We start from the raw sequence: 24669 nt of genomic DNA, 5'->3' as shown, positions 1-24669 counted from the left end.
TTATAGAAAAACCCTGCCTAAAAGCAAAACAACAACAACAAAAGTAGCTGGAAAAAGGCTGTCTAATTTTAGATTGAAATAGGCAATTGTGTGGATTTGCTAACAAGAGAATTTGGGAGTTATCTTGAGGACAGTGTTAATGACCTGAAAACAAGGAATTTCTCAGGAATGAGTAAAAGAAATGTATGGAGTATTGCTGTGTAGCATAAGAAATAATGGACACAGTCATAATGTTTGCAAAGGTTCACTGTGAAATCATTCCTTCGACTTTGGAGACAAAATTGCTTACCAAAATAACACGCATGTACAATATGAAGAACACACTGACTGGTCTCTAAAAGGAACATCATTAAGAAGACCAACACAGTATTTTCTTACCCCCTGATCTAATAGACTTTGATGACAAAATCTTCAGCCTTTATTGGAAGACCCACAACATCCTCTCTCTGTCTCTCTCTCTTGCTCTCTCTCTCCTTATTTCCCTCCCTCTCTCCTTTTCCTCCCTCCCTCTGCCTCCCTAGTCCTCCGTGTGTGGTGTGGTGTGTGTGTGTGTGTGTGTGTGTGTGTGTGTGTGTGTGTGTATGTGTGTGTTATGCATATGTATGCAGGTACACTCACCTATGCTTGTGTGAATGGAAGCCAGAAGTGAAAGGAGGGATGTGGGCATCTTTTTCTTGATAGTTCTTCACACACACACCCTTTCAAAGACAAACTCAAAAATCACAGCTGTTTTCAGCATCTGAGTCACAATCCATTTGGGGAGTTTGAGTGACCCTTTCACAGGAGTCACTTAAGACCATCAGGAAACACAGATGTTTACATTACAGTTCATTACAGTAGCAAAATTACAGTTATGAAGTAGCAGCAAAGATAATTTTGTGGTTGGAGATCACCACAACATGAGGAACTGTATTAAAGGGTCGCAGCATTAGGAAGGCTGAGAACACTGCTATAGTGCAATCTGGAGCTCATGGGTCCTATCAGGCTACACTGTCTTAGCCAGGATGGTGCTGAAATTTACAAGCAAGCATTACCACATCTTGCTGTTTAAGAAGATGCCAAGGATCCAGACACATCTTCAGGTTTGCACAGCAAGCACTTTACCATGCTTTACCTACTAAGCTGTTACCTGGGTCCCAGGTCTATCTCTTGCTTATGCCCACTGTTACTAAGCTCCCTTAACTTATTGGCCCTCTTTCCTCGACTGCATTTGTAAGTCTCTCTCTTCTGATTTTGATGACCTTTCTCAACAGTTTTGCTCATTTCCTTTGAAGCTCCTCTGTGCCAAGCTTACTGATCACATAGCTATCCACGACCTCAAGCATAATAAATTATGGACAAATGGAACCAATTCCTGTTCTTCATTGTTTGCTAATCTCAGACGATCCTACACCAATGTAGTTGGACCTTGAATAAACATAATTTAATTATAAAGAAGGAATACTTTTAAAAATCAAGACCATACTGGGATGGGGGGTGAAGCACGCCTTTAGTCCCAACACTCGGGAGGCAGAGGCAGGCGGATCTCTGTGAGTTCAAGGCCGGCCTGGACAACAAAGTGAGTTCCAGGAAAGGCGTAAAGCTACTCAGAGAAACCCTGTCTCAAAAAACAAAAAAAAAAAACAAAAATCAAGACCAAGTCAATGCATTTCTCACCACACTCAGATTATTGAAAGCAGTCAGCTAACCCTCTCTCTACTAGTCACTCCCTAAGAAAAGATCTCTCTTCTGAGATACCATGATAAATGAAGACCCCATGTGATTAGAAAGAAGCAGAGTGCTCGAGAGAGGTCCCCAGAAATCCACAAAGATGACTCCACTATGGACTACTGGCAATGGTCGAGAGAGTGACTGAGCTGACCTACTACTCTGGTGATCAGATGGCCGAACACCCTGTCATGACAGAACTCTCATCCAGTGACTGATGGAAACAGATGCAGAGATCCACAGCCAAGTCCCAGGTAGAGATCCAGGAGTCCAATCGATGAGAGAGAGGAGGGATTATATGAGCAAGAGATATTGAGACCATGATTGGAAAAAGCACAGGGACAACTAGCCAAACTAGCAGAAACATGAACTGTGAACCAATAGCTGAGGAGCCCCCATGAAACTGGACTAGGCCCTCTGGATAAGTGAGACAGTTGATTAGCTTGAACTGTTTAGGAGGCCACCAGGCAGTGGGACCTGGACCTGTCCTTAGTGCATAAGTTGGCTTTTTGGAACCTAAGGCCTAAACTGAGACACTTTGCTTAGCCTTGGTGTAGGGAGGAGGGGATTGGACCTGCCTCAACTGAATGTACCAGGCTCTGCTGACTCCCCAGGGGAGACCTTGCCTTGGAGGAGGTGGGAATGGGGGTGGATTGGTGGCGGGGGGGGGGGGGGGGCTGGAGGGTGGAAGGAGGGAGGACAGGGAAATCTGTGGCTGATATGTAACATGACTAGAAAATGTCTTATATAAAATAATTTTTAAAAAGATCTCCTGTTGCATTTCCTAGGGCACAGAAGGCACCTAGGAAATAGCCAATGAAAGATGAATAAATAAGATTTTATGATAAGCATAGAGTATAAGAATGATCACACTGATTTTTGAGACTCATCTTGAAATTATAACACATGACAATCCTAATTAGTATATTTATTTCAAAGGAAAGGAGCAAGAAGTAGCCCAGCACATTTATTTGCCATCACGTCTAGAACATCTGTGGTTTAAAACATCTTTGAAAAAGATATGGTCATGTTTCTGCTGTGAAAGCAGTAAAATATTCTGCTTTTAATTTTTTGCATGCTTGTGTGTGTTATGATATATGTATTCAGGTACCCACAGAGGCCAGAAGAAGGTGTCAGATCTCTTGGAGCTGGAGTTACAGGAAGTTATGGGTAGTCTGATGTGGGTGCTTGAATTTGAATTTAGGTCTGCCAGAAGAGCAGCAAGTGATCTTAACCACTGAGCCATCTCTCCAGCCCAACAGTAAAATAGTCTAAGTTCAGTGGTACATACCTGCATAGAGGGCAGTTAGAAAAATACCATTAGGTCTGAATCTTCCCAATCTGGTTTCTTTTGAGAAATTCTGCTACACACTCAAGTCAAACGTTTTTGTTGGTGGTGTTTAAGACAGAAGTATAATACATCATCATAATTTCCTCGATAAAAATCTATACATTGATGCTATACATTTACACTTAAAGGTCCTGAATGAGCATTTCACAGAGCAGGATGAGGGTAGCGGCACGGGCTGACAGTTAAAAATCCTTGCTGTCTAGCAGGAGGAAGTGTGGGGCACACAATACTTCTCTTCCCATCCGCTGGTGCTCAGAGCTTCTGCTTCTTCAGGTTGACAGGCTGGACGTGGAGGGCTTGTTTAGCAACATCGAGTCCGTGCACCAGATATCAGCTAAACTACTGTCCATGTTGGAAGAGGCCACAGCAGACGTGGATCCGGCCATGCAAGTAATCGGTATGTGTGTTCTCTTCCTGGGTTCTGCAGTACAACAGGAAATAGTATTTTAATAACCCCCTGGTACTTTGGTTTTATGTGCCTGATGTACAAAGCTTCCCAGGTGATATATAAATATTGAATCTGCCTTCTGGTTCATGGAAATTACACAAACTTTACATTTATCTCCAAATGGGTTTATAGCCATTGGCTGAGGTCCCTCAGTAGCACTGAGCACAGAAAGAATTCACTTTTTAATATTCACTCTTTCAGTCTCTCTGCTTTCCAGATGGGCTTTCATTTGGTTTTATGGCTAGTACTTCCTTGGTCCTTAAATAATTAAATATTTTAATAGCTATCCTGATTTCAATCACAATGGATTTTTTAAATCATAAATCTATGAATTTACAGATTTTAAATTGTAAATATTTTACATGAGAAGTATATAGTCTCCAAAGAACTTAGACAACATCTATATTTTCAGTGTTTTCCACTTTACTCCTATTTTAAATTTTTTCTCTTATTTTTATTTTATTTTAAATTTTTTTATTGATTCTTTGTAGATTTCACATCATGTAACCCTATGCAACTCACCTTCCTGGCCCCTCACTTCTGCCCTCTGCTCTTGCATCCTCACCCCCCAAAACAAAATTTAAAAGTGAAACAAAAAAACCCAAAACCAAAACAAGCAAAAATAAATAAATAAATAAATAAATCTTGGTATGATAGCTGTAGTGTGGCCCAATGAGTCACACAGAACACCCTTTAGTCCACACATCTTTATTGTAAGTGTTCATTGCAAAGAGTCATTGGTCTGGTTCAAGGCCTCTGGCTTCTGCCACCCTATGGATAATGGGCCCTCAATGGGACTTCTCTTGGATATCCTATTTGTACTGGGTGGTTTTGTGTGTCACCTTGACACAAGCTAGAGTCATTGGAGAGGAAGGTGCCTCAGCTGAGGAAATGCCTCCTTGAAACCCAGCTATAAGGCATTTTCTCAATTAGTGATCAAAAGGGGAGGGCCCAGCCCATGGTGGGTGGTGCCATCCCTGGGTTGCTGGCCCTGGGTTCTAAAAGAAGGTGGGCTGAGCAAGCCAGGGGAAGCAAGCCAGTAAGCAACTCCCCTCTATGGCCTCTGCATCAACTCCAGCCTTCAGAATCCTGCCATGTTTTGAGTTCCTGTCCTGACTTCCTTCAGGGATGAACAGTAATGCTAAAGTGTAAGCCTAATAAACCCTTTCCTCCCCAATTTACTCATTGGTCATGGGGTTTTGTCGCAGCGATAGAAACCCTAACTAAGACACTACTGTTGCTTTGTGTCATGGAGATACTAGACCTTTGGATCTGCCAGTCTGGCCCATTCACATGCTCCCTTTGTGTGTGTGTGTGTGTGTGTGTGTGTGTGTGTGTGTGTGTGTGTGTGTATACATACATAGTTTTTACTCTGACAAAGTTTTTAAAAATGACTGTGGAGAATATCACATGAAAAATATTCAGCCTAAATTCTATTCTCTTCATGTCTTAAGCATTGCAATAACTTCTTGAAGGAGGTTTATGTATCAATACATAGTGCTGTGTAGCTTAATAATTGTTTTTTAAAATGATCATTTTGTAATTTTGCATATATTACATGTTATAAAAATAGTAAAGCAATCAAGGATCTATAGAGTAAGGATGCAAGATTGTTTATATACTCCTCCAAACCCACTGTCTCTCCTGCAAGTGACCATTGCTGTTAATCTTTGTGGAACATCTCTTTGAGGCAAATGTGCACGCACGCACGCACACACACACACTTTCTATCTTTATTTAATCTTCTTTTTAGTGGATGTTAGAGTTATAGAAAGGAACAAAATTGGGTCCAAAATTTAGGCAACAGACTGATCTTATGAAAGAATTATGAAAGAATTCAGTCAGGTTTAAAGTCTCTTTCCTTGTGGTTCAACATCCCCAATAAACTGGGAAAATGTTTTCTTTCTTCATAAGATTGTATATGTTTCACTTTAGTAGGGATCACTAGCCATTTATCAGTTCATCCTATGAACAGTTGTGAGTAGCAGCATGCCTACAGAGGAAGATGCTGTGTGGCACTGTTGGGCAGAGTGAAATGGAAAAGATCATCTCTGACCCTCCTAAGCTCGCAGTAAGATCTCTCCCTGAAGTGAAGGTGTGTGTTTGATTGCCATCAGAGTGTTTTATGCTACCAAAACCCTTAATGAGAACATTTTCAATAGGGATCAAGGAAGGACTATGAGATACTGTGTGGGTTTAAAGTCATTCATAATATTTTTCATAAGTATGGTCCAGGTTGGGCAAAGATGTTCTTTGGAACTTTCTTTCTATTTAGCATTAATAGAAAGTAGTAAACACATTCAGAAAATAGTAAGTGATTAAGCTGGTGTGAAGGATCATGTACAGGAGGAGTAGGGAATACATCTGAAGGTGAGAATAAGGACAGATGATACTGAAAACAAATTTGAAATCCATGTAGTTCAACCTCTAATGCCATCTCTTTTGTGGTAAGTTGTGAGAGGCCTGGCCCTTGACTGAGTGAAGTAGTACAGCACAGTAAACTGAAACGAAGCCCATTTCCGTTCCTAGCACTTTGGAGTGCCACATTCAGGGCACTGGTAGATACAGTGAGGACACATGGACCCGAGTAGCTAGAAATGGACCCTCATTGTTCTGGTGGTCCTTCATCATCATTGGGTGCAGCAGCTAGTTGTGCCATGGCCTATGCTGAGTGGCATACACTATGACCTATGAGAAGCATGAAGCTATCAGGATGCCAGTCAGTGGAGTTGGTGGGATATGCAGGGATTTATGGAGTAGATGTCAATGAAATGTGTGTGGGCAATAGAGGCTGGCAGCTTTACTTAGCAATGTCTGCCTGTTCCTTCACCAGTGGTCAGGTCACTTGTATGCTGTATATCCACCACTCTTGTTACTATTTGGTTATGCTTATTCGAATTTTCTAATAAACCCTTTAGACATAAAGGCCTAATGTATTCACATAATGTAAGTATTGATTTTTCTACTTCTCAAGAAACTTGATGATGAACATGTGAAAATCAGAATACTTACCCCATATATCAGAGGGACCTCAATATTGTCATCACTGACCACAAACCAACCAGGAGACAGAAATCTGCTGAAAAAGCAGCTACACCCACATTAGAAAACATGAGTCATTGTTATAAAAATATTGCTCAAGTCAGGTAATTGGACACACATAGCTACTTAAAGTGTGTTTATGAACTACTTCAAATAGCAAGATGGTTCACGAGCTATTGTTCACAAGAGATAACAGTTGCTCTTCATTAATTTCCCTCAACCTTACACCAAGGTTCCTTGAACCTATAAAACATATAAAAGTTATGGCTACTAGTGAGGTGACACCGTTAATAAAGGTTTTGCAGTTGGATGATGGGTGTATCTGTCAATAAATAAAGTGAATATGGAATGCCAGTTCATTCTAATAGCAGTTAAATTTTTGAATCAAAGTTGCAAAACCAGAAAATGTTTGAAGAAATTTATTATTAAGAAATTTATTTTCTGATCTTATTATAAGTGTTACTGTAACCAAGACTTAAAATTTCAATATTGTAGGGGTTGAAGGTATGGTTAACAGTTAAGAGCACATATTACTTTTGCAGATGAATTACATTTCACTCATGTCCAGTGGCTCACAACCACTGGTAACTCTAACTTCAGGGATTTCAACACACTCTTCTGGCGCGCGAGCGCGCACACACACACACACACACACACAAAATTAAAAATAAAACTGATCTTCAAAATTATTACATTTTGAATGCAAGTGTCAATATAATTACACATAGATAAAGCAAAGAATCACAAATAAACAATGTTTTTAAACAAAATAAAATCTATAGTAAAGAAATTGTGTTATGCAGATAATGAAGCTGGTATTTTATTCCCATAAAACATGGTCAAAATGTGTGCATACTTTTCTATACATAAAAATAGCACACATGAGACAAGCAATATTTGAAGATGAATTTGCTGTTAAACTATCAAATTATCTTATGCATGGCAGTCAAGACCTTCTTTGTTGCTGCTCCCTAATCAGGATTTAGAATGAAGATTCCCTACAGTGGCTATGGGCCAGTTTGTGAAGAGGCCTGTGGAATGGGATCACAGTGCATTCAGAAGCAAATTTTTTATGTCTACAGGCTGCAGTTATAGAAAATATATTATAAATAAGAAGACATTGGAATTTATCATTACCAAAACAAAGAATGAGCTGGAAAATTAAACAATAAGAACTCATGTTGTATACAATATTTTTGAAATTCTGTAACTGAACTTTCATACACTGGGCTCATGGAAAGAAGCTTTTGAAGGATTACTTCTACTTTATTTCATTTCATTTTTTTGAGATTGTTTCTCACTCCATAGGCCAGGCTGGCATGGAAATCTTTATGATCCCCCTGCCTCATCTCCTGAGTGCTGGAATCACAGTCATGAGCCACCATGCTTGGCTTGACGTTCTTCTTTAACATGATAAAATTATATTTTGTACTAGATTTTACAATACCACATTTTGAAAAATCATAAATAGAAATAGTTTGGTGGGTTTTTTTCACTTGTTAAAAAAGAAAAGTATCCAAACAAAAGCAAAAAGATGAAATTTTCAAATTATTTCAGCTCAAATAAATACACCTTTAAATACAGATATGTATCATTAGAATTTTGATATTTTCCACTTATCAGAATCTTCTGAGCTTATTGGATGTTTCTGTATTTACAAATTATGTTCCAATTTAAAACATGATTCACAAATTTGACAGCCTTGGTCTGAGGAGGCTCTGTGGTAAAAGTGTTTGCTGCACAAACACAAGAAGGAGGAGCAGAGTTGGGAATCCCCAGTACCCGTGAAAAGCTAGGCATGGCAGTGCACACTGGTGCTGTGTGGTGAACAGGAGAGTAGGGAGGGCTGCTGGAGCTTTGCTGGCTAACAGTCTACCTGAAAAATGGGTAGTGCTTCTAAATTTTCTAGTCATGACTGAAAAGATTACAGAAATATTTCAGAAAATTAAAACAATAAAGGCTATAAGTTAAAAAGTGTTGGTTGGAGCTTTGCTTTTAGAGCATCACCATTGGCTTCTGAGCTGGCCTGGCGACTAATAAAAGGAGGCAAAGTGATGTTTCATGACTGCATGATGAATTCTGCTCTAAGATCATACAGAGAGAAGCGCAAACTACCCAGCTGTTGCAAGAAATGTAGAAATGGCCTTGGGCAGGTGAGTGCAGTCCTCCTCAGCCACCTGACCAGACATTGCTGATCAGCTCACGGTAAACCATCAGTCTTTCAGCATCACAGAGAGACAAGCCATCCTAGCGCAAATGCCCAACCCTCAAGCCAAGGATGGTGAGCAAACAGTTGTTTTTAGTCTTTTAAGTTTGGGGATAATGTTTCTGCATAATAATAGCTAACTCCTACAAAATTCCAGAGGAAAAAAATATTTCAACTCAAATGCTGAGGAAAACTTGATTTGGAAGGTGGTGTTTGGACTTGGATTTGACTAATTCAGAAGGGTAGCAGTTACATGCAAAAGGAAGTCTTGAGGAAAAGACAGTAAAGGCCCTGTGTCAGGAGAGTATGGGAAGTCCATTAGCATTCCAGTATGCCTTAAACACTTCCCTGATTCTCCATTATGATCCATACATCAGTGCAGAGTTCAATGGCAGTTCCTATCATGAAATCTTTTATCACTTAGATTTCATAACATAAAGTGATTGGGTGAGATGTTTCCAAAATTATGTTACTGCAAAATGAAAAGCACAGGTGTTCTGACTCTGTGTCTTCAGACAGCAAGATTAAGAGTTTGTGGCTCACAGCTGTGGTGCCAGATCCACTAGATACCTCAATAAGTGAGGGGGGAGAAATTTACTCAACAAACCTTGGTGTTTGGATGAGGTTCAAGTTTATAAATAGATACTTCTGCTTGCAGATCTGAGAGCATCCAGGGAGCTGTCTGGATTCCAATGCCAAAACAAAAAGTGGGTTTTAAAGTCTACACTGAGTCTAGATAGGGAAGTTTTTTTAAAAATCTCTGGAGATGAGCTTTGGTTCTTGTTTATATTGAAAATGAACATATTCTATGACAATTTATGAAAATAGTAAGCAAGGACAAATAAAATAAAAGATAGTACAAAATTTAAGAGCATAATAATATACCTTTTAAAATTGGGTTGAATTGGATTCCATCTCTTTCTATTGCTAGATCTTAGGCAAATTATGAAACCTCACTGAAGTTCAACTTCCTATCTGGAAATTGAAGGCAGTAGTATTTACCTCATATAAGTTTTATGAGGATTCAATAAAATCAAATGTAAAGAATAACCAGTGCTTATTCTTAATGCTTAAGATGTGATGTGACTAAATTGCTATTACCATAGCCATTCTAAATGTACACATCTATTTATAAAGTGTGGCTTCCTTTTCATAACAATTAAATATAATACAAATTCTTTTTGGAAGTTTTAGTCATGCTTTACAATAGATTAAGATTTGGATTTTGTAGTTTCTCTATGCCTCCTGGTATTTATACATCCTTATAAATCATATACATAATGATATATTTTACTTTAAGAAGGAAGGTTTGGCCAATCACATGTCACTTCTATGTATGGCAGAGTGAGTGATAATTTCCGAAGCTGGTTTCCTGAAGACTCAATGAACCATGGCTTCCAGTTTTCACACTGCCAAGTAGCCTAGATCCACTAGGCATGACACTGTGATGGTAACTGGACTAAGCCCCCAAGAAAGCAGAACAATGTATGCTCTTGTAACACAGCCAGTTAAGAAGTCCTTCTATCTTGTTAGAAAGATGATGTGGAGACAGGTTGAGAAATCTGTTTAGCCATCCCAGTATTCCAGCAAAGCCACACATCCAACTGTCAGTCAAGGGACCAGACTTACAAAGGAGCCTTCTTGGCCACCACTGTCCAGTGATGTCCTCCTACAACTGCATCCCCAGAGAACATGAAGTAAAGTCAAAGAGTCACTCAGCTGAGCTGAGTGAGCACATAAAACTAACAGAAAATCAAAATGATTGTTTTAACACAATATGCTTTGGAACCATGGTTTGTTACACAGCATTAGAGAACTCACCTAGCAATTGTACTGTCTTAGATATGATTGCACAAACTGCAATGCTTCAAAGTATTTTAAAGAAGACTGTCAAAAATATGCTTCAGTCTACACACTCACCTCATACATAGAGCATAGAGAACAGGGCTAAAAGAAGTTCATGTAAAGGGAACTGTAATTTCTCATATGCTTTTTCTTAAGGGTGAGTTTATAGTCAGAGGAAGACAGTTTGGAATTTCCCATATCTGCGTTTCAACAATAGGTTAGCCACTGTTGTTCCATGGCAGTTCTGTGTACTCTTAAAGCTTTGTCTCTTTAAACAGGGGTGGGGGGGGGGGCTGCAGTTCAGTTATAAAGTAAATAGATGAATTGTGTGTGTGTGTGTGTGTGTGTGTGTGTGTGTGTGTGTGTGTGTGTGTAAGACTCTGTCTCTAGGCAGTAACTTTGTAAGAAGGAGTGTTAATTATTTGAGAATTCATGCCATGGTGCCCTGTAGGAAATGCTTCAATGTGGCTCATCAGAATGAGTTTTCCAGGAGGAAGATGGAGAGGGGAAGTGGGAAAGAAGGGAGATGGAGAGGGAAAGAGGAGAAGAGGGGAAGGGGGAGAGATAGAGAAGGAGAGAGAGGAAGAGAATCAAGATGCAGATAAGTTTGACCAAGTTGCTTTTAGCCACCTGTAACAAACAGGCTGGAAGTGTTCCACACCAGCCTATTACTAGAGTATATACAACCAGTGTTGTAGGAGATTCAGATGAAGAGTTGAAAAATCATAGACTTTTCTCACACATAAACAGTGGCAGAAAAGCTGTCTGTTCCAGTGAAAATACAGGGTTTTCATGGTCAAGGATTCAAAGTCCAGGCAGAGAAGAAAGGCTTGTGAGGGAGAGTCAATAGGCTACAGTATTAGGCTTAAGCCTCCAGTGAGGTCAAGGTTTTGGGGATGCTTGGATTTATTTCTTGCAATGATAATAAAACAAAGTCCTGGAGTTCTAGTCTCTGAGAAGAGTGAGTTCTAGGATGTTGTGCTAGTGGCTAACTGGAGTAATAGCTGAGCTGTGATAGGGGCACTAGGGGGTTGAAGGCAGATTTAAACAAACTTGTGAGAAATCATACACTGCAGGATACACACAGAAACACCATTCTGTAGGTGGAATTTTCTGCCTGCCAGCCAGCTCAGTTGATAGCTTAGGCTTGTTACTAACTAGCTCTAACAACTTAAATTAGCCCATATTTCTTACCTAAGTTCTACCACATGGCTTGGTACCTTTCCTCAGTAAACCCTGTTCATCTTGATTCTCCCTGTGTCTTCTGGTGACTCCACCCTTCTTCATCTCAATGCTCTCTGCAAGTCCTATCTAACTTTTTATTGTCTAGCTATTGGCTATTTATCTCTTTATTAAACCAATGAAAGCAACATGTCTTCACAGTGCACAAAAAGACTTTGCCACAACACCATCCTGAATCCCAACAGCGTCAGCATCTACACATCCCTGAGCATATCTGTCCTCTATGAAGCTAAAAGTTGATGAGCAAGTGGGGGCCAAATACTGAAGGTACACAAAGGTCAGGAAATATCACAGCTTTTGGAGGAGATGGATTTGGACTTTAACTGTGGTTGTATCACTACAACTCAAGTTGTGAGAAGACCATTGGGATTGATATTGATTGCATTTGCCTGTTCTGGGTAGAAAACTAAACAATAGACCAAGCTAAAATGGACTAATTTTTCAGCCATAACAAGAGTTCTCCATTGCTGTAAACCAGGACCTGTGTAGCTCTTTACAGCTTTTTCCTACAAACTCCTCATCTTGTAGCTTTGAAATTGTGGTCCCATAATAGTTGATCCAATTTCGGGTAACACTTCCGGTAATAGTAGAAAAACTACTTCCTTTACAGGGAGTATTTTACACATGGTTTTATTTCACAATGCAAATGCAAACATGCTTATGAAGGTATACTTTGCCACTCGTAGCTACCAGAAATTTGAGAAATACCAGACTTGTATTTCAACGGGGTGTATTGTCAAACCAAATTCTGTGAATTTGGAAGAAGAGCTCAGAAGAACAGATTCATAACTAGCAATGGATGCCACATCCTTTTGTTCAGATTTTAAATGTCTCTAGATGGCAAGACCTCCATAGAAGAAGGATGCAGTATTTAAGGCACACCCCTACCCTCTCTGAATATAAACTCCATTAGGTGAAGAGTTTTATCTGCTGTATGACTGTTATGTCCCCAAGGGATGAGAACACTGTGTTCATCACCACTTAGTAAATGCATGAAATACAGAGATAAGAAAGTTAAGCTGTTATCAAGTCAGTCTGTAGTTTGGGCCAGTATTATTGTTAGAGGCTGATAAGCACCATAGAAGAGTAGCAGGTGGGTCTCAAAAGAGGTATTTACTAAAGTAAGATATATAAGTTGATCTGAGAATGGAGCCTTGCTCTGTGTCACCTACCTTGAGTATGAAAGGTTACTGAGCCTTTATCCAGCCAGAAGACCCTAAGCCTTCTCAAAGAACCAACCTGGTCTCAGAATGCCAGCTGTGAGGATTCCCCCATCCTGGCGTTAAAGTATGCAGAAAGGAAACAGTTTCATGATAAGACCATGCATGAGTTGCCACCAAAATAAATGTCAGAGCACAACTAATACTTAACAAGCATGCATTCTGTTGTTGAGAGAAAAATGGGTTAGAGTGTGATTTGCCCACAATTATACTACAAACAGAAAGGAACCCAGGCCAGAGTTCCTTTCATCCCATCTCCTGCCTGTCTCCACTCCGCATGATTGCACCCCAGTGTCCTGTCCAGCTTCAAGACTATCTCCTATGGTTGGAAATTCTGGGAAGATGCCATCTCAATTGCAGGAAGGCTCTTCTTGAGAGGCCAGTCCTACCACACACGTGATGGCTTTCCATAGCTTTGGACATGGTGATGTCACAGATAGGACACACCTCCCATCTCCCTTTTTCCTCTTCATTGTTCCCATCAGTTTCCATCACTGGTCCCAATTCCACACCCATCTTTGACTCCTAAACTCATTCCTGGGCAAATGTGGCACTTCCACCTCCAGGGCTTCAGAATTACAAACCAAATGAATACATTTTTCTGAACATCTCTTATGCTATTGCTTTTGAAGGACTTTTACTGAAATATATTTCTTTTAAATCAGAAGAGAATTATCTTGAGCCCCAGGGAATTACTTGAAGCCACAGCTGCAGGCAAGAGAAAAAGAAACAAAAACACTGAAGTGTTACTTGAAAAATTTGTGTAAAGTTTCCAGCCTGCTCCCGTGAAAACAGTGCTTCTCTTTAAATACTTTAGTAAAACTGAATCTCGAGGGATTCATCTGTCTTAATCCCATGGAAGCGCATCCCACTTGCCGCCTGTATCTGGTCTGAACTATACACTCTAACCAGGACCTCTGGATGCCTTCAGCAGTCACTGTTATTTCCAGGCTAGACAGGGCTCGTGGCAAAGGGCTGTGGCTTCGTCAGTAGCATTGACTCTTCCATCTCCTTCTCACCATCCCTCATCACTCTCCACACTTAGAAAACAGAGTACGTCTAGGAGAAAATAGGGAGGCGTATGAGTGAACTGACACTTGGCTGGCTAACCTGCCTTATTTAGTCCAAGAAGCTGGGCTCCTACCCAAGAAGGATAACCAGGCTATAGAAAGCACACCTTGGATCTTCTGGATGCTACAGGCAAGGCTCTTTCTGTTGGGAATGACATGTCTAAGTTTTTTGTCACCCAAGAAAGTGACACCTCGGAGCCTAGAGCATTGTATACGGATCTCCAATCTTCTTCCCAAAGAGGGGCCACATCTGTCCCTGCTCTGGGCACCATCCTAGTCACTTTATTCTGCATATTCTGTCTTGACAAACAAGTTTCACTCACTTAGAACCACAGAAAGCTTTTGAGGTAGAACTCAGTCCTTTAATTTTTTTGTCTCTAAAAATACTTTAATGGTAATTCAATGCTTAAAGAAACACACTGTTTGCATATATGTAAGTATAATATTTTTTTAAAAAATGTATTGAAATGCATACTTCATTCACCTGATTGGAATAAGAGTTTTAAGATGTCATTAAGCTATTGCAATTCAATGTTTAAAATAGAGTCCAAATCTCTCAGGGGCTTGTCCCTGTGGAAGATTGCCTCTCCCTCACTCAGTAGCTGCTAATTGCCTGTAGCTCTCCATCTTGGGGTGGGGCCAGACCTTTAATTTTTTAACTGATGTTCTTTTAAAACACCATTGTAGCTGCTTTTTAGAGTTGAACTTGTAAAACTTTTTGGTTGTTAATACAATTAATTTCCTACTTTAAACATTTCACATACTTTTAAAATGGAATGCTGTAGTTCAGTATTTCTCCTAAAATATTTCCTTCTAAAGAAGAAAGGAAATATAGTGTGTTGGTCAGAATTAAGGTCTTCTGGGAGAAAAGACAACAAAAACAAGGCATCTGTGGGGTGAGACGTGCTTACTTCTCTGTGAAACAAAAGCCCAGGGCTTGTGTTCTCAAGCCATTGGCAGCTTGGCCTAGCCCTCTGGTTTTTGCATCACAGAGAAATAAGTGTGCTTTCTTACACCAAAAATATCTGGAGCAACCAAACTTTCTTTTGATTTAGAAAAAAAAAAAAAGAATGTGGCTAGGTGATGGGAAGTGGTGGCAACACAGACTGCAATTCCCAAATTTTGATCTCGGCAACATTTATCACTGTGTTGTCTACTCATGTGTTCCTTAGCAATGGGATGCATACTGAGAAATACACTACTAGCTACATTTGTCATGTCTAAACATTGTAGATTGAAATTGCAAAAGCCAAGAGGGTTGCCATATATTTTCACAGCAATGTATGTTAGTCAATATATACAATATAGAGTAGGGAAAATTGTCTTGGAATCACATACATATGCACAAACCATAGACCTAAAAGTCATTATAAATCATAAGATTGTTCTTGGCTTTGCTGGTTTTTGCTAGTCTCCATTTATTCTCTGTGACTGTGCCTTCTCTGAGCTCTCATCTGTTTGTCTCCTCTCAATGTAAGAGCTCACAAACACTGAATCTTCACACCCTCTTCCCTTTCTCTCTCTAGACTTCTTTGTAACAACCACATTAAATCTATGATTTCTACTACCCACAATTTGCAACCCTGTGTCACTCTCACATGTCTTTAGATTACTTCCCTGAACCCCATACTCATGTACCCAAGTCCACAGAGGACATTCCCACTTGACTACATAACTAGCAATTCCCAATCGGTACAGCTACAGTTAAAATTCATTCTCTTTGCACCTTGAATCCTCTCCACACATCACCTTTGTTCAGTCGTGTGGAATCCTGGATGTCTGGCTGTTCATACACTCTCGCTGCCCCTCTGCTCCCCTCTCCTCCCTGCTTCAGATTTCCTTGTATAACACCTTGAGTATTTACATGTCCCAGCTACTGATTTAAAATCATGACATAGTTAACCCCATTAACGATCGGTTATCTTACAATTGCTGTTACTCTGAGCCAAGAACACAGCTAGCTTCCCCAAATGTCAGGCATTTTGTAAATAGTAAAACCAGGATATGAAGACAGGCACTTGAAGCTATATCGCTTTTTCGTCCTTCTTGTGACTCTGGGGGTTGAATCCAGGCCCTTGCACATATTAAGCATGTGCTTTATCGCTGAGCTACATCTCTGGACCACAGAGCACTCTTAATTTACGTACCCTCCTATGCTTGCCCTCTGTTTTTCTTTCACTTATGACTGGTTTCTCTTCTCCAGTCTCAACTCCTTTCTCCAGTTCCACCTCTCAGATGACTCATCATCAGGATAATTTTCCAAGCCGTTATCTAGTCTTGTTAGTCTACTGCCTAAAATCTGTATGTGCTTTTCCATCTCCTTCAGACCCTGCTCTTTAGTGGTGCCCACTCTGCTTCAGGAGTGGTGCCCACTTCAGCTTCTGGAGCTTCCTCAAAGGCTTAGAGCCACTGAGCCTTGCACCCCAGGCCGTTCAGAGATTCTGCGTGCATTTCCCCCTCACTACCTCCTTTCTCCCATGCTCACTGAGAGTTCCCCAGAGACTGAATATGTTCCCTTCTCCGCTGCCCAGCTCTAGTACTGCATTTTTGTATAGCACAGTGAATGGGAACTTACTCTTCTCTATTGCCCTTGCTGGCTTATATAAGTTATTTGAATGAACTGTTGGTTCTTTGTGTCCCTAGTACAAATTAAAGTGCTCAGTGCAAAATAGTCATCCAATAAATAATTTTTAAGTAAAGATGAACTCAAAACAATAACCACGTTCATTCCCATGTGAGCCACTTTCTCAGACAAAGCCCAGGATAAGTAGCTTCCTTGAATATTGTGGCTTTACCCTAAGTTTGCATACCGATGGAGGAAATTCAGGATGATACAGATTCCACACCGTGGGGCAGGGGTTCTAAAAGGCAAGAAGAAGGGAATCAACAAGAACTTAAAAATAGAAGAACCTGAATACATGGACAGCAGTGAGGAGCAACTGACCCACAGGAACAATTATACGACACAACATAGACTATGTTTTGGGTGTCACTAGAGAAATTTAAAACAGAGTTATTGTCTTTTTGCTTTGTGTTATTCCTTTGCAAGATAGTTGCTTTGAGGGAATGTCACTGCAAAAAAAAATTTTCCCCCCTTTGGTTGTAGAATTTTTAAAAAGAAGAAGATGGGGGTTTGTTTTCTAGGATTCTGGTGCTTTTGTGTCAGGCAGCCAGAGTGAAATTACCTTCCCTGGTCTTGGTTCACTCCTTTCTCCGTTCCTAATCATCCTTCCAGTGCACATACATTAGACTGAGCAGTTGTCCTTCACCGCTGAAGAAATGCAGCCAAGACTCACGTTACCGTGGAAACAGAATCGCTTTTGGCCAGGAGACACCTCGCTTCATCAGCACTATTATGAAGCAGAATGGGCTGGGCGGGAAATGAAATATTCTGCCCACCAGTGTTATAGCTGGCCTCTGGGTGAATAAACGACTTTCAATTAGAGTACTTAAATACCTTTTAACTTCAATAATTATTATTAGGGCCCCAACAGAATTTTACTCAGAGAATTTTTTTAAAAAAAGAAGAAGAAAAAGAAGAAGCTTTTGCTGTTAAGGGGAGGTCTGGAAATTGTGGGACACTGCTATGAAAAACATACAAGGGAATTTGCAAGTGATAATTTCCTTGCATATAAAGCAAGTATTGCCTTTGATTTTTAACTTTCTGATTTGATCAGATATATTTGCCAGACTGTCCCTTGCTCTTTCTTTTTCTTAAATCTCAATTATTACTACATTTGTAATGAATGTACATATTTGTAACTTCATCTCATATGAAGATGCGTAGGCTCCGATGCCCAAGGAACCTCTCTCTCTCCAAGCCTGTCACTGATCCTACTTCTAGAGCTTAGATCTGTCCCAAACCTCCCATTTCTACCTGCTTGTACTACTTGGAGTCTCTCTTCACTTTATAACCAACCATAACTTCACTTGCTTTCCTGTCTTATTTTCTGTTGTTAACGGTTTCTTTCTGTGGGTATTCCTATCTTAAAGGGCAGATCTTCAAGACTTATGTTGGGAGAAAGACCAACCCAGTTAAATCCCAGAAACAGCAAGAACCTCTTGGCCCTTTGGCTATAAAGATGCTTGACTCATTGGATTAATTCCAGGTCACCCAAATCAATCAATCAATCGACGACCTCTCTCTCTCTCTCTCTCTCTCTCTCTCTCTGTGTGTGTGTGTGTGTGTGTGTGTGTGTGTGTGTGTGTGTGTCTTACACACACACACACACACACACACACACACACCATTTCACATCACTTCAAAATCTAGCTATAAGCAGAGAAGAAATCCCATATAATGAAGAGGAAACAAAAGTCTTTTATTGGCTGGATATAAGCTAGAAATGAGTGGGACACTTTAGAATTATCACAAATAATAGGAGGGAACACAGCCACACACACAAAAAAGGAACAACAAAATTATTTCCCAAATCACTACCCAAGCCCTAGTTTATGATTCTGACTTAGTGGTCTTCCCATAACAGCCAAAGTCTAGCAAAGTGCTAGGATTTGAGGGCTGAAACTCAAGAACACTGTCTGGCCTGTAAGCTTGGCTTTCTCACCTACTTGGCAGGATTTGAGAAAATCATTTATCTGCTTCCAATTCAGATGTATTCATTCTTAATTCATATGGGTAAATGACCTCTTATCTCTTCATGCATGCAGAGAAAGAAGCACTTATATGATGTGTTTATAGCAGTTATATAAAACATGTTCCATGTGCTCAAGTCTCAAAGCCAGTCAGTAGCATAGCTGGATTTGAACGTGGGCAGACCACACTAATCTAGGCAGCTCTTAGCTGTGATTCTGTGCACTGACCTGTTATGCTCTTTATATGTTTCATAAAAGGAAGAAAAGAAGAAAGGAGAGGGAGGGAGGCATGGAGAGAAGGAGGAGGAAGAAAAGGAAAGGGAAATTATCCACTCGATGTCCCTTCCAAACAATCTAGGGATCAGGTGGGCTAGACCTAACTTATTACAATCTTCAACACTAAGTAACAGCGTGTGAAATGTCACTTTAGTCTGATGAGGTCATTCTGTCTTTGCTTTGCGTTGTTCAGGAGAGGTATTCCTGCAGATTAAAGGACCACTGGAAGACATTTATAAAATCTACTGCTATCATCACGACGAAGCACACTGTGTACTGGAGTCCCACGAAAAGGAGGAAGAGCTGAGGCACCATTTGAACCACTGTATCCAGTCCTTAAAGTAAGGCCTTTGCCAGTGGCGATCCTGTCTACTCTGGTTGCTTAGCAAGAGCCATTTGAAGGGGACAGAGATGGAAGGTCACACACAGCCAACATTTCACAGGGCTTGCTCTGATGGCTGCTTTGTGAAAAAAGCCAATGTGCTACAAGCCCAGGCTGACTTTTGTTCCCCCTCAAGATGATATCTAAAAATAACAAGTGAGACAAAGATTCAAGGCTTTGTAGAGACGAGGGGAAAATGCAATATTGTCAAAGAACAATAATAAAATAAATAAGATATGAGAGGCAGGCTGCTGTTCATGCATTCTCAAGGGCCCGTGAGTTGATTACATTAGTGGAATTCCTAAATAGTCCTCATTGTTGGCTGGTCTCCTGTGAGGGGATTGTGAGGATGACTAAGGCCCTGTGAAAGTTAGCTTCAGGACAATTAGACACTCCTCATCCATACCATGTGAGGAGATGGTAGTGGAGCTACACAAGTTTGAATAAGTTTTTAAACCCTTGCTGTTCTCCAAGCAGTTAATAAGCGTAGATTTTATCATATCTTTGTAAATAGGGGACTCTGAGCCTGTGTTTGCTCTGACCTTTTAGATGAAACTGGAGTCCTGTTTAAAGCTAAACTCACCCTCCTTTTTCTCGTCTTGTCAAGTTCTCCTACGGACCTCCATTCTTGAGGACTGTATCCTGTTGAATGGGCTGCATCTGGCCAGGGGTTAACCAGTTTGAGGAAGCTGACGCATTAGGCCAAGACGTGGGAGTCTGAACCTCTCACACACCTTTGTGTGTCCTATTGTGTGAGAGAAAGAGGAAGGGCCCCCTTTGATAGAAGTTTGTAGCAGCATCCTGGTGCAGTGGGGAGACTAAAGGAGGCCGCCCCAAGGAGGCCGCCCCGAGGAGGACTTTCCAGGCTCCAATGAGAACTGGAAATGGCTTCGAATAAAAAGTGCTTTGATTAAATTTCAACTTTATTGCCCTCTGCTGGCCAACAATTGCAGGTCTTTCGTATTTTTCCATACCTTAAGAAAAAAAAAATGTGGACATTTATTGAAGGTTTGTGCTGTGGTATGTATACATGTTGTACTGACAAAATAAAACTTTATAGTCTCCAAGGAGATGGACATGCTCAGGTGACACGTGTGTGGGGTGAGCAGCTCGGGCTAATTTTTGTTATTTCAGTGTGGGTCAATGTTACCATATCAGCTTGAAGAAAAATTAAAGTGTGAAATTGTATTTGCCTAAACACATTCCTATAAGAAGAACAAGTCCTCTACATGCACAGGTATTTTTATCCTCACGTAAGGTAGTGATGCCCTGCGTACAAACACCTTCTCACAATAGGTGGGTATTCCTTCAGGTTCTAGAAGTAATAGGGGGAATCACACAACACATGAAAAACTGGCTTCCTTGATTAACCTGCATATCTAGGGACCTGGACAGAAAGCTACTTCGTCTGGGCCCGTAGTCCTCTTGACTGCTTCTCTTAGCTGCCTGGGTGCCATGCAATAAACTTTTGATTCCTAAGAGAACAGAGCCCGATACAGTATTCTCTATGCAGCACAGCTCAATACCATTTCCTTTAAAGGCAGTTCAGGGTAGAAGTAATTGTGGAATCTCCAGTTTACTTTCAGACCCAATAACGTGTTTTGTTTTTTAAGCTTCAAAAATACTACTGTCCCATGGTGTGTCCAATTCTGTGCATTCAGAACCATTCTAACTTTTAGAAATAATCTCCCCTGCCAAAAGGTGTTAAGGTGTAGAATGCACAAAATCCAAATGAAACAATATTGGCAGAACTATTTCTTAAGGGAAAGAAAATCAAAATAAAATAGTTTAAGCTGGAGCTATTTCCCCCAAAGTTGCCTTTCCATGAAAATAAAGTTGATGATGAATTGTGTGGGTCTGCCTGGAGGCTGAGTGCAGTGGCATTATTGACATCACTGTAATACTGACCTCAGCTGAGCCAAGCTTTAAATTCTGAGAAACAGGTTTTCAAACAGGTTTATAGGCCAAAGAGAGTCCTGAACACCCTCAGGGCTTGGTTTCCCTTGCCAAGTAATCAGTCAAAGCTATTACTGTCGCCCTGCCTTTTCCTACTGGCTAAATAAAGGAGCAGCTGCCATTTCTAATGAACATTAGCCTCGGCCTCCATTTTCAACAGTGCAAGGGATACTGAAATGAGTTGGTTTGAAGCAAAATATCCACATGAGAGGTGACTTCATGCCTCAGAAGCTAATGCAGATTTTCAAGAGACTTAGGTTACATTTTAACAAAAATTAAAATGTTTATTCAGGGTCTCATAAATATTTATTAAGAGTACTAGATAATGTTGAAAATATTTTTAATATATAAGCATAGTTCTTGCCCCCTAGGAACATAAACTCTAGTTGGAGATAAAACTGTCCAGAAAGCTTGCCAGCAATACAAAGTTCATTTAGTTAACACACCAGAAAGTATCTCTATAGGTTTAGCCCAAGATTAACCTCCAACAGCAAGGCTGAGATACTGCCTTGCTCTGTATGATATCCAGGCTTAGGAACCTTGGTTATTCTTTGAAGCTCATTATCATTCACATAAGAAAATTAGATTTGGATCCAGAAAATTAGTTTTGAAGTGTTAGGGCAGTATTTCTTGGTGTGTGAGTTCTCCAGTGCCTGATACCAAGAATGTGTACGAACAGTGAGTAACTTTTAAAATGGGGTGGAGAAAGATTTTTCCATGGTGAAGAATGCCAGCTGCTCTTAAGAGGACCCGGTTGTGCTTCCCAGTAGCCACATGGTGGCTCACAACCATCTGTAACTCCAGTTCCGGGGACTCTGACGCCCTCTTCTGACCTCTTTGGACACCTGACATTCACGTTCACATGGTACATATACATACACTAGGTAAAACACTCATATACATAAAATAAATCCTTTTTTTTTTTAATTAAAGTTATCTAGAAATGCAGTGTACACCTGCACCTACACCCTAAAAACAGGGCATTTGCATGCTCTTTTTATTTAGCAAGGAATGTTTAGCCCAGTGGGACAAAGGGCCCCTAGGATTGACTGAGATGTTGTATCACTACATCTGTGCTGACTGAGGACCTCGTTGCTTAGCCTCTTGGGAGTTACTGACGATTTCTGACCTATTTGAAGAAGTGAGCATCGGCAACCATTCAGCAAGCGTAGCTATAATTAGAACAGCCTATCTGCCACTTCCTTTCTGTTTTCCAGTTAAAAATATTACTAAAGACTCTCTTATAGGTCAGTGGCCCCAACAGGTCTGTTCATTCTGTAATAACAGGACCAAAAGGACTTTCCTCAGTTTTTTCATGGCTAGAGTCACATTTCTAGCCTCCTCATGTCTTAGTGTTATAAATTAACCTGTGTTTATCTTTTTGCTAACAAAGGTCCTATCCTCAGGAGAAAAAACATTTACCTGCTGGTCATCTAGACAGTCTGGTCACGTTGTTCCTGTGGCTTTCCCACTTGGAGAAGCAGCAAAAAGCTCATGCTGTCTAAGGAACTGCATTTTTAATTTCTCAGCACCATGTGTTTTGAATCCAAACAGAGGGTCCCATGTAAAAATCAAAACTACCTCTGGAAATTCTTTCAGCTCCTTGCAGTATGACATTGTTTGGAAACAGACCATAATCTTCAATTCGCATAAAACCTTTAATTTGTGAGTCAAATTCCAATGAGCCCAGCAGGAGAGGGAAGTAATTATTTTATCCCATAAAAAGCTAAATGGACGCTGCTTAACTCCTTCCTAGATTGTCCTTGGCTGGAATCACTTTCTGGAAAGCTTCAAAAATCCATCGTAAAAAAGGAATGTTTCTTCTTTAGTGGTGAGAAAATCAAGCGAATCATCCACTTTACAGAGTATAGTTCCCTCTATTAGAAAAATATCAGGTTCCTTTATAGAGTGGCATGGAACAGGAAGCACATGCTTATTTTATTATAATTTTAGGTTGTTTGTTGAAGTAAATAAGAGAGAAAGAGAAAAGAGAGTTCTATGTCTCTCCAGGACTAAAAAACAAAATGGTTTCTTTCCACTGCAGTGTATTTACTTCCTAAATACCATTTGTTCAATCACTTGTTTCAATGAAAAATTGTGGTTTTATTTCTTTTGTTTTATTGATTTTGTAATATATGATCTGCACAAAAATAGATCCTAGAACAAATGAGATTCTCCACTAGAGGAAGATGTAAGTGAGTGGAAGAATGTGAACATAAAGGAAATGGATAGATGTCCCAGGACCACTGAGAGACAGTTGCTTTCACTACAGAAATTTTAAATATCAACTAATAATTTCCTAAAGTGATAACAGGTATTGACTTTAAAGACAGTGTGATTTTGTCTTTGATTCCCATTTAGAGGTTTTGGACTCCGCAGAACCCAGTTATCTCAAGATCTCTAGGGATCCACTTACACATACAAGTCTGAGGATGAGGAAGCAGTTGCTTTAACACATGTACCTGTCTTCCACATGGATGGAGAACTGGAACTTTTTAAACTTATTCAACCCAGTTCAGCATAGGTATTTATCATTACATTTTTATCTCAATCACTGAGTAAAAAAAAAAAAAAAAATCCAGGCATGGAATCACATGCCTTTAATTTCAGTGCTCGGGACCCAGAAGAAGGAGGATCTCTGTGAGTTCAAGGCCAACCTAGTCTACACAGCAAGTTCCAGGATAGCCAGGAATACACTGTCTCAAACAAACCAACAAAAACATAGCCGTGTGATTTTTTTATATTAGAAATATTTATTATAAAAATATTCATTGTATTCAAAAAGATTAAAAAGCATAAAGGAAGCTATGGGTCATATGATAAACAGAAGCTATTGTGTTATTTTGTAATAGACACATGCCACATTTAGGAGGAAACTTCCATCTCTCTTGTTTCTTAAAGTTGTCCTGACTAATTTCATTGTTTTTCATGACTAATTAGTTTGACACATACTTTGAGCCCCCAACATATACTGGTCCCTTTTTGGATTGGTGTCATAGAAATAAACAAATTGTGTATACATCCTTGCCTAAGTTGGAGAGATCAGCAATATACTAAAGAAGTGTGGTATATAGTAGGAAATATTAGCGTATCTTAGGAAGAGAAGGAAAAGCAGAGAATAGGGACAGCCAGGATGGTATGAAGCATGGTGACCTTTGCAAAGATCAGTCAGAGAAGTCTTCTCAAGGAAGGGATACCTGAGCAAAAGCCTGAAAGGGATGAATGAGTAAGGTATACAGAAATCTAGAGGGAAAACAATCTGAACAGAAGAAATGGCAGGCTTAAAATCCTGGAGGTTGCTGCATGCCTACCTGACCTGCCTAGAAGCAGG

General features: G+C 40.1%; 1 protein-coding gene across 1 annotated transcript in view; it reads left to right on the top strand.

Annotated features, from left to right (window-relative positions):
• Positions 1–24669, top strand: part of Arhgef38 (Rho guanine nucleotide exchange factor 38) — a 113198-nt gene that overhangs the window by 50042 nt on the left and 38487 nt on the right. Inside the window, exons 3-4 of the mRNA XM_036191547.1 lie at positions 3332–3455; positions 19194–19341. Coding sequence (XP_036047440.1) covers positions 3332–3455; positions 19194–19341 — 272 coding nt within the window. The remainder of the gene's footprint in view (positions 1–3331; positions 3456–19193; positions 19342–24669) is intronic.

Source organism: Onychomys torridus, chromosome 6 (genome assembly GCF_903995425.1).
Source record: "Onychomys torridus chromosome 6, mOncTor1.1, whole genome shotgun sequence".
Classification (NCBI taxonomy): domain Eukaryota; kingdom Metazoa; phylum Chordata; class Mammalia; order Rodentia; family Cricetidae; genus Onychomys; species Onychomys torridus.
This window is presented reverse-complemented; position numbering and strand designations above follow the sequence as displayed.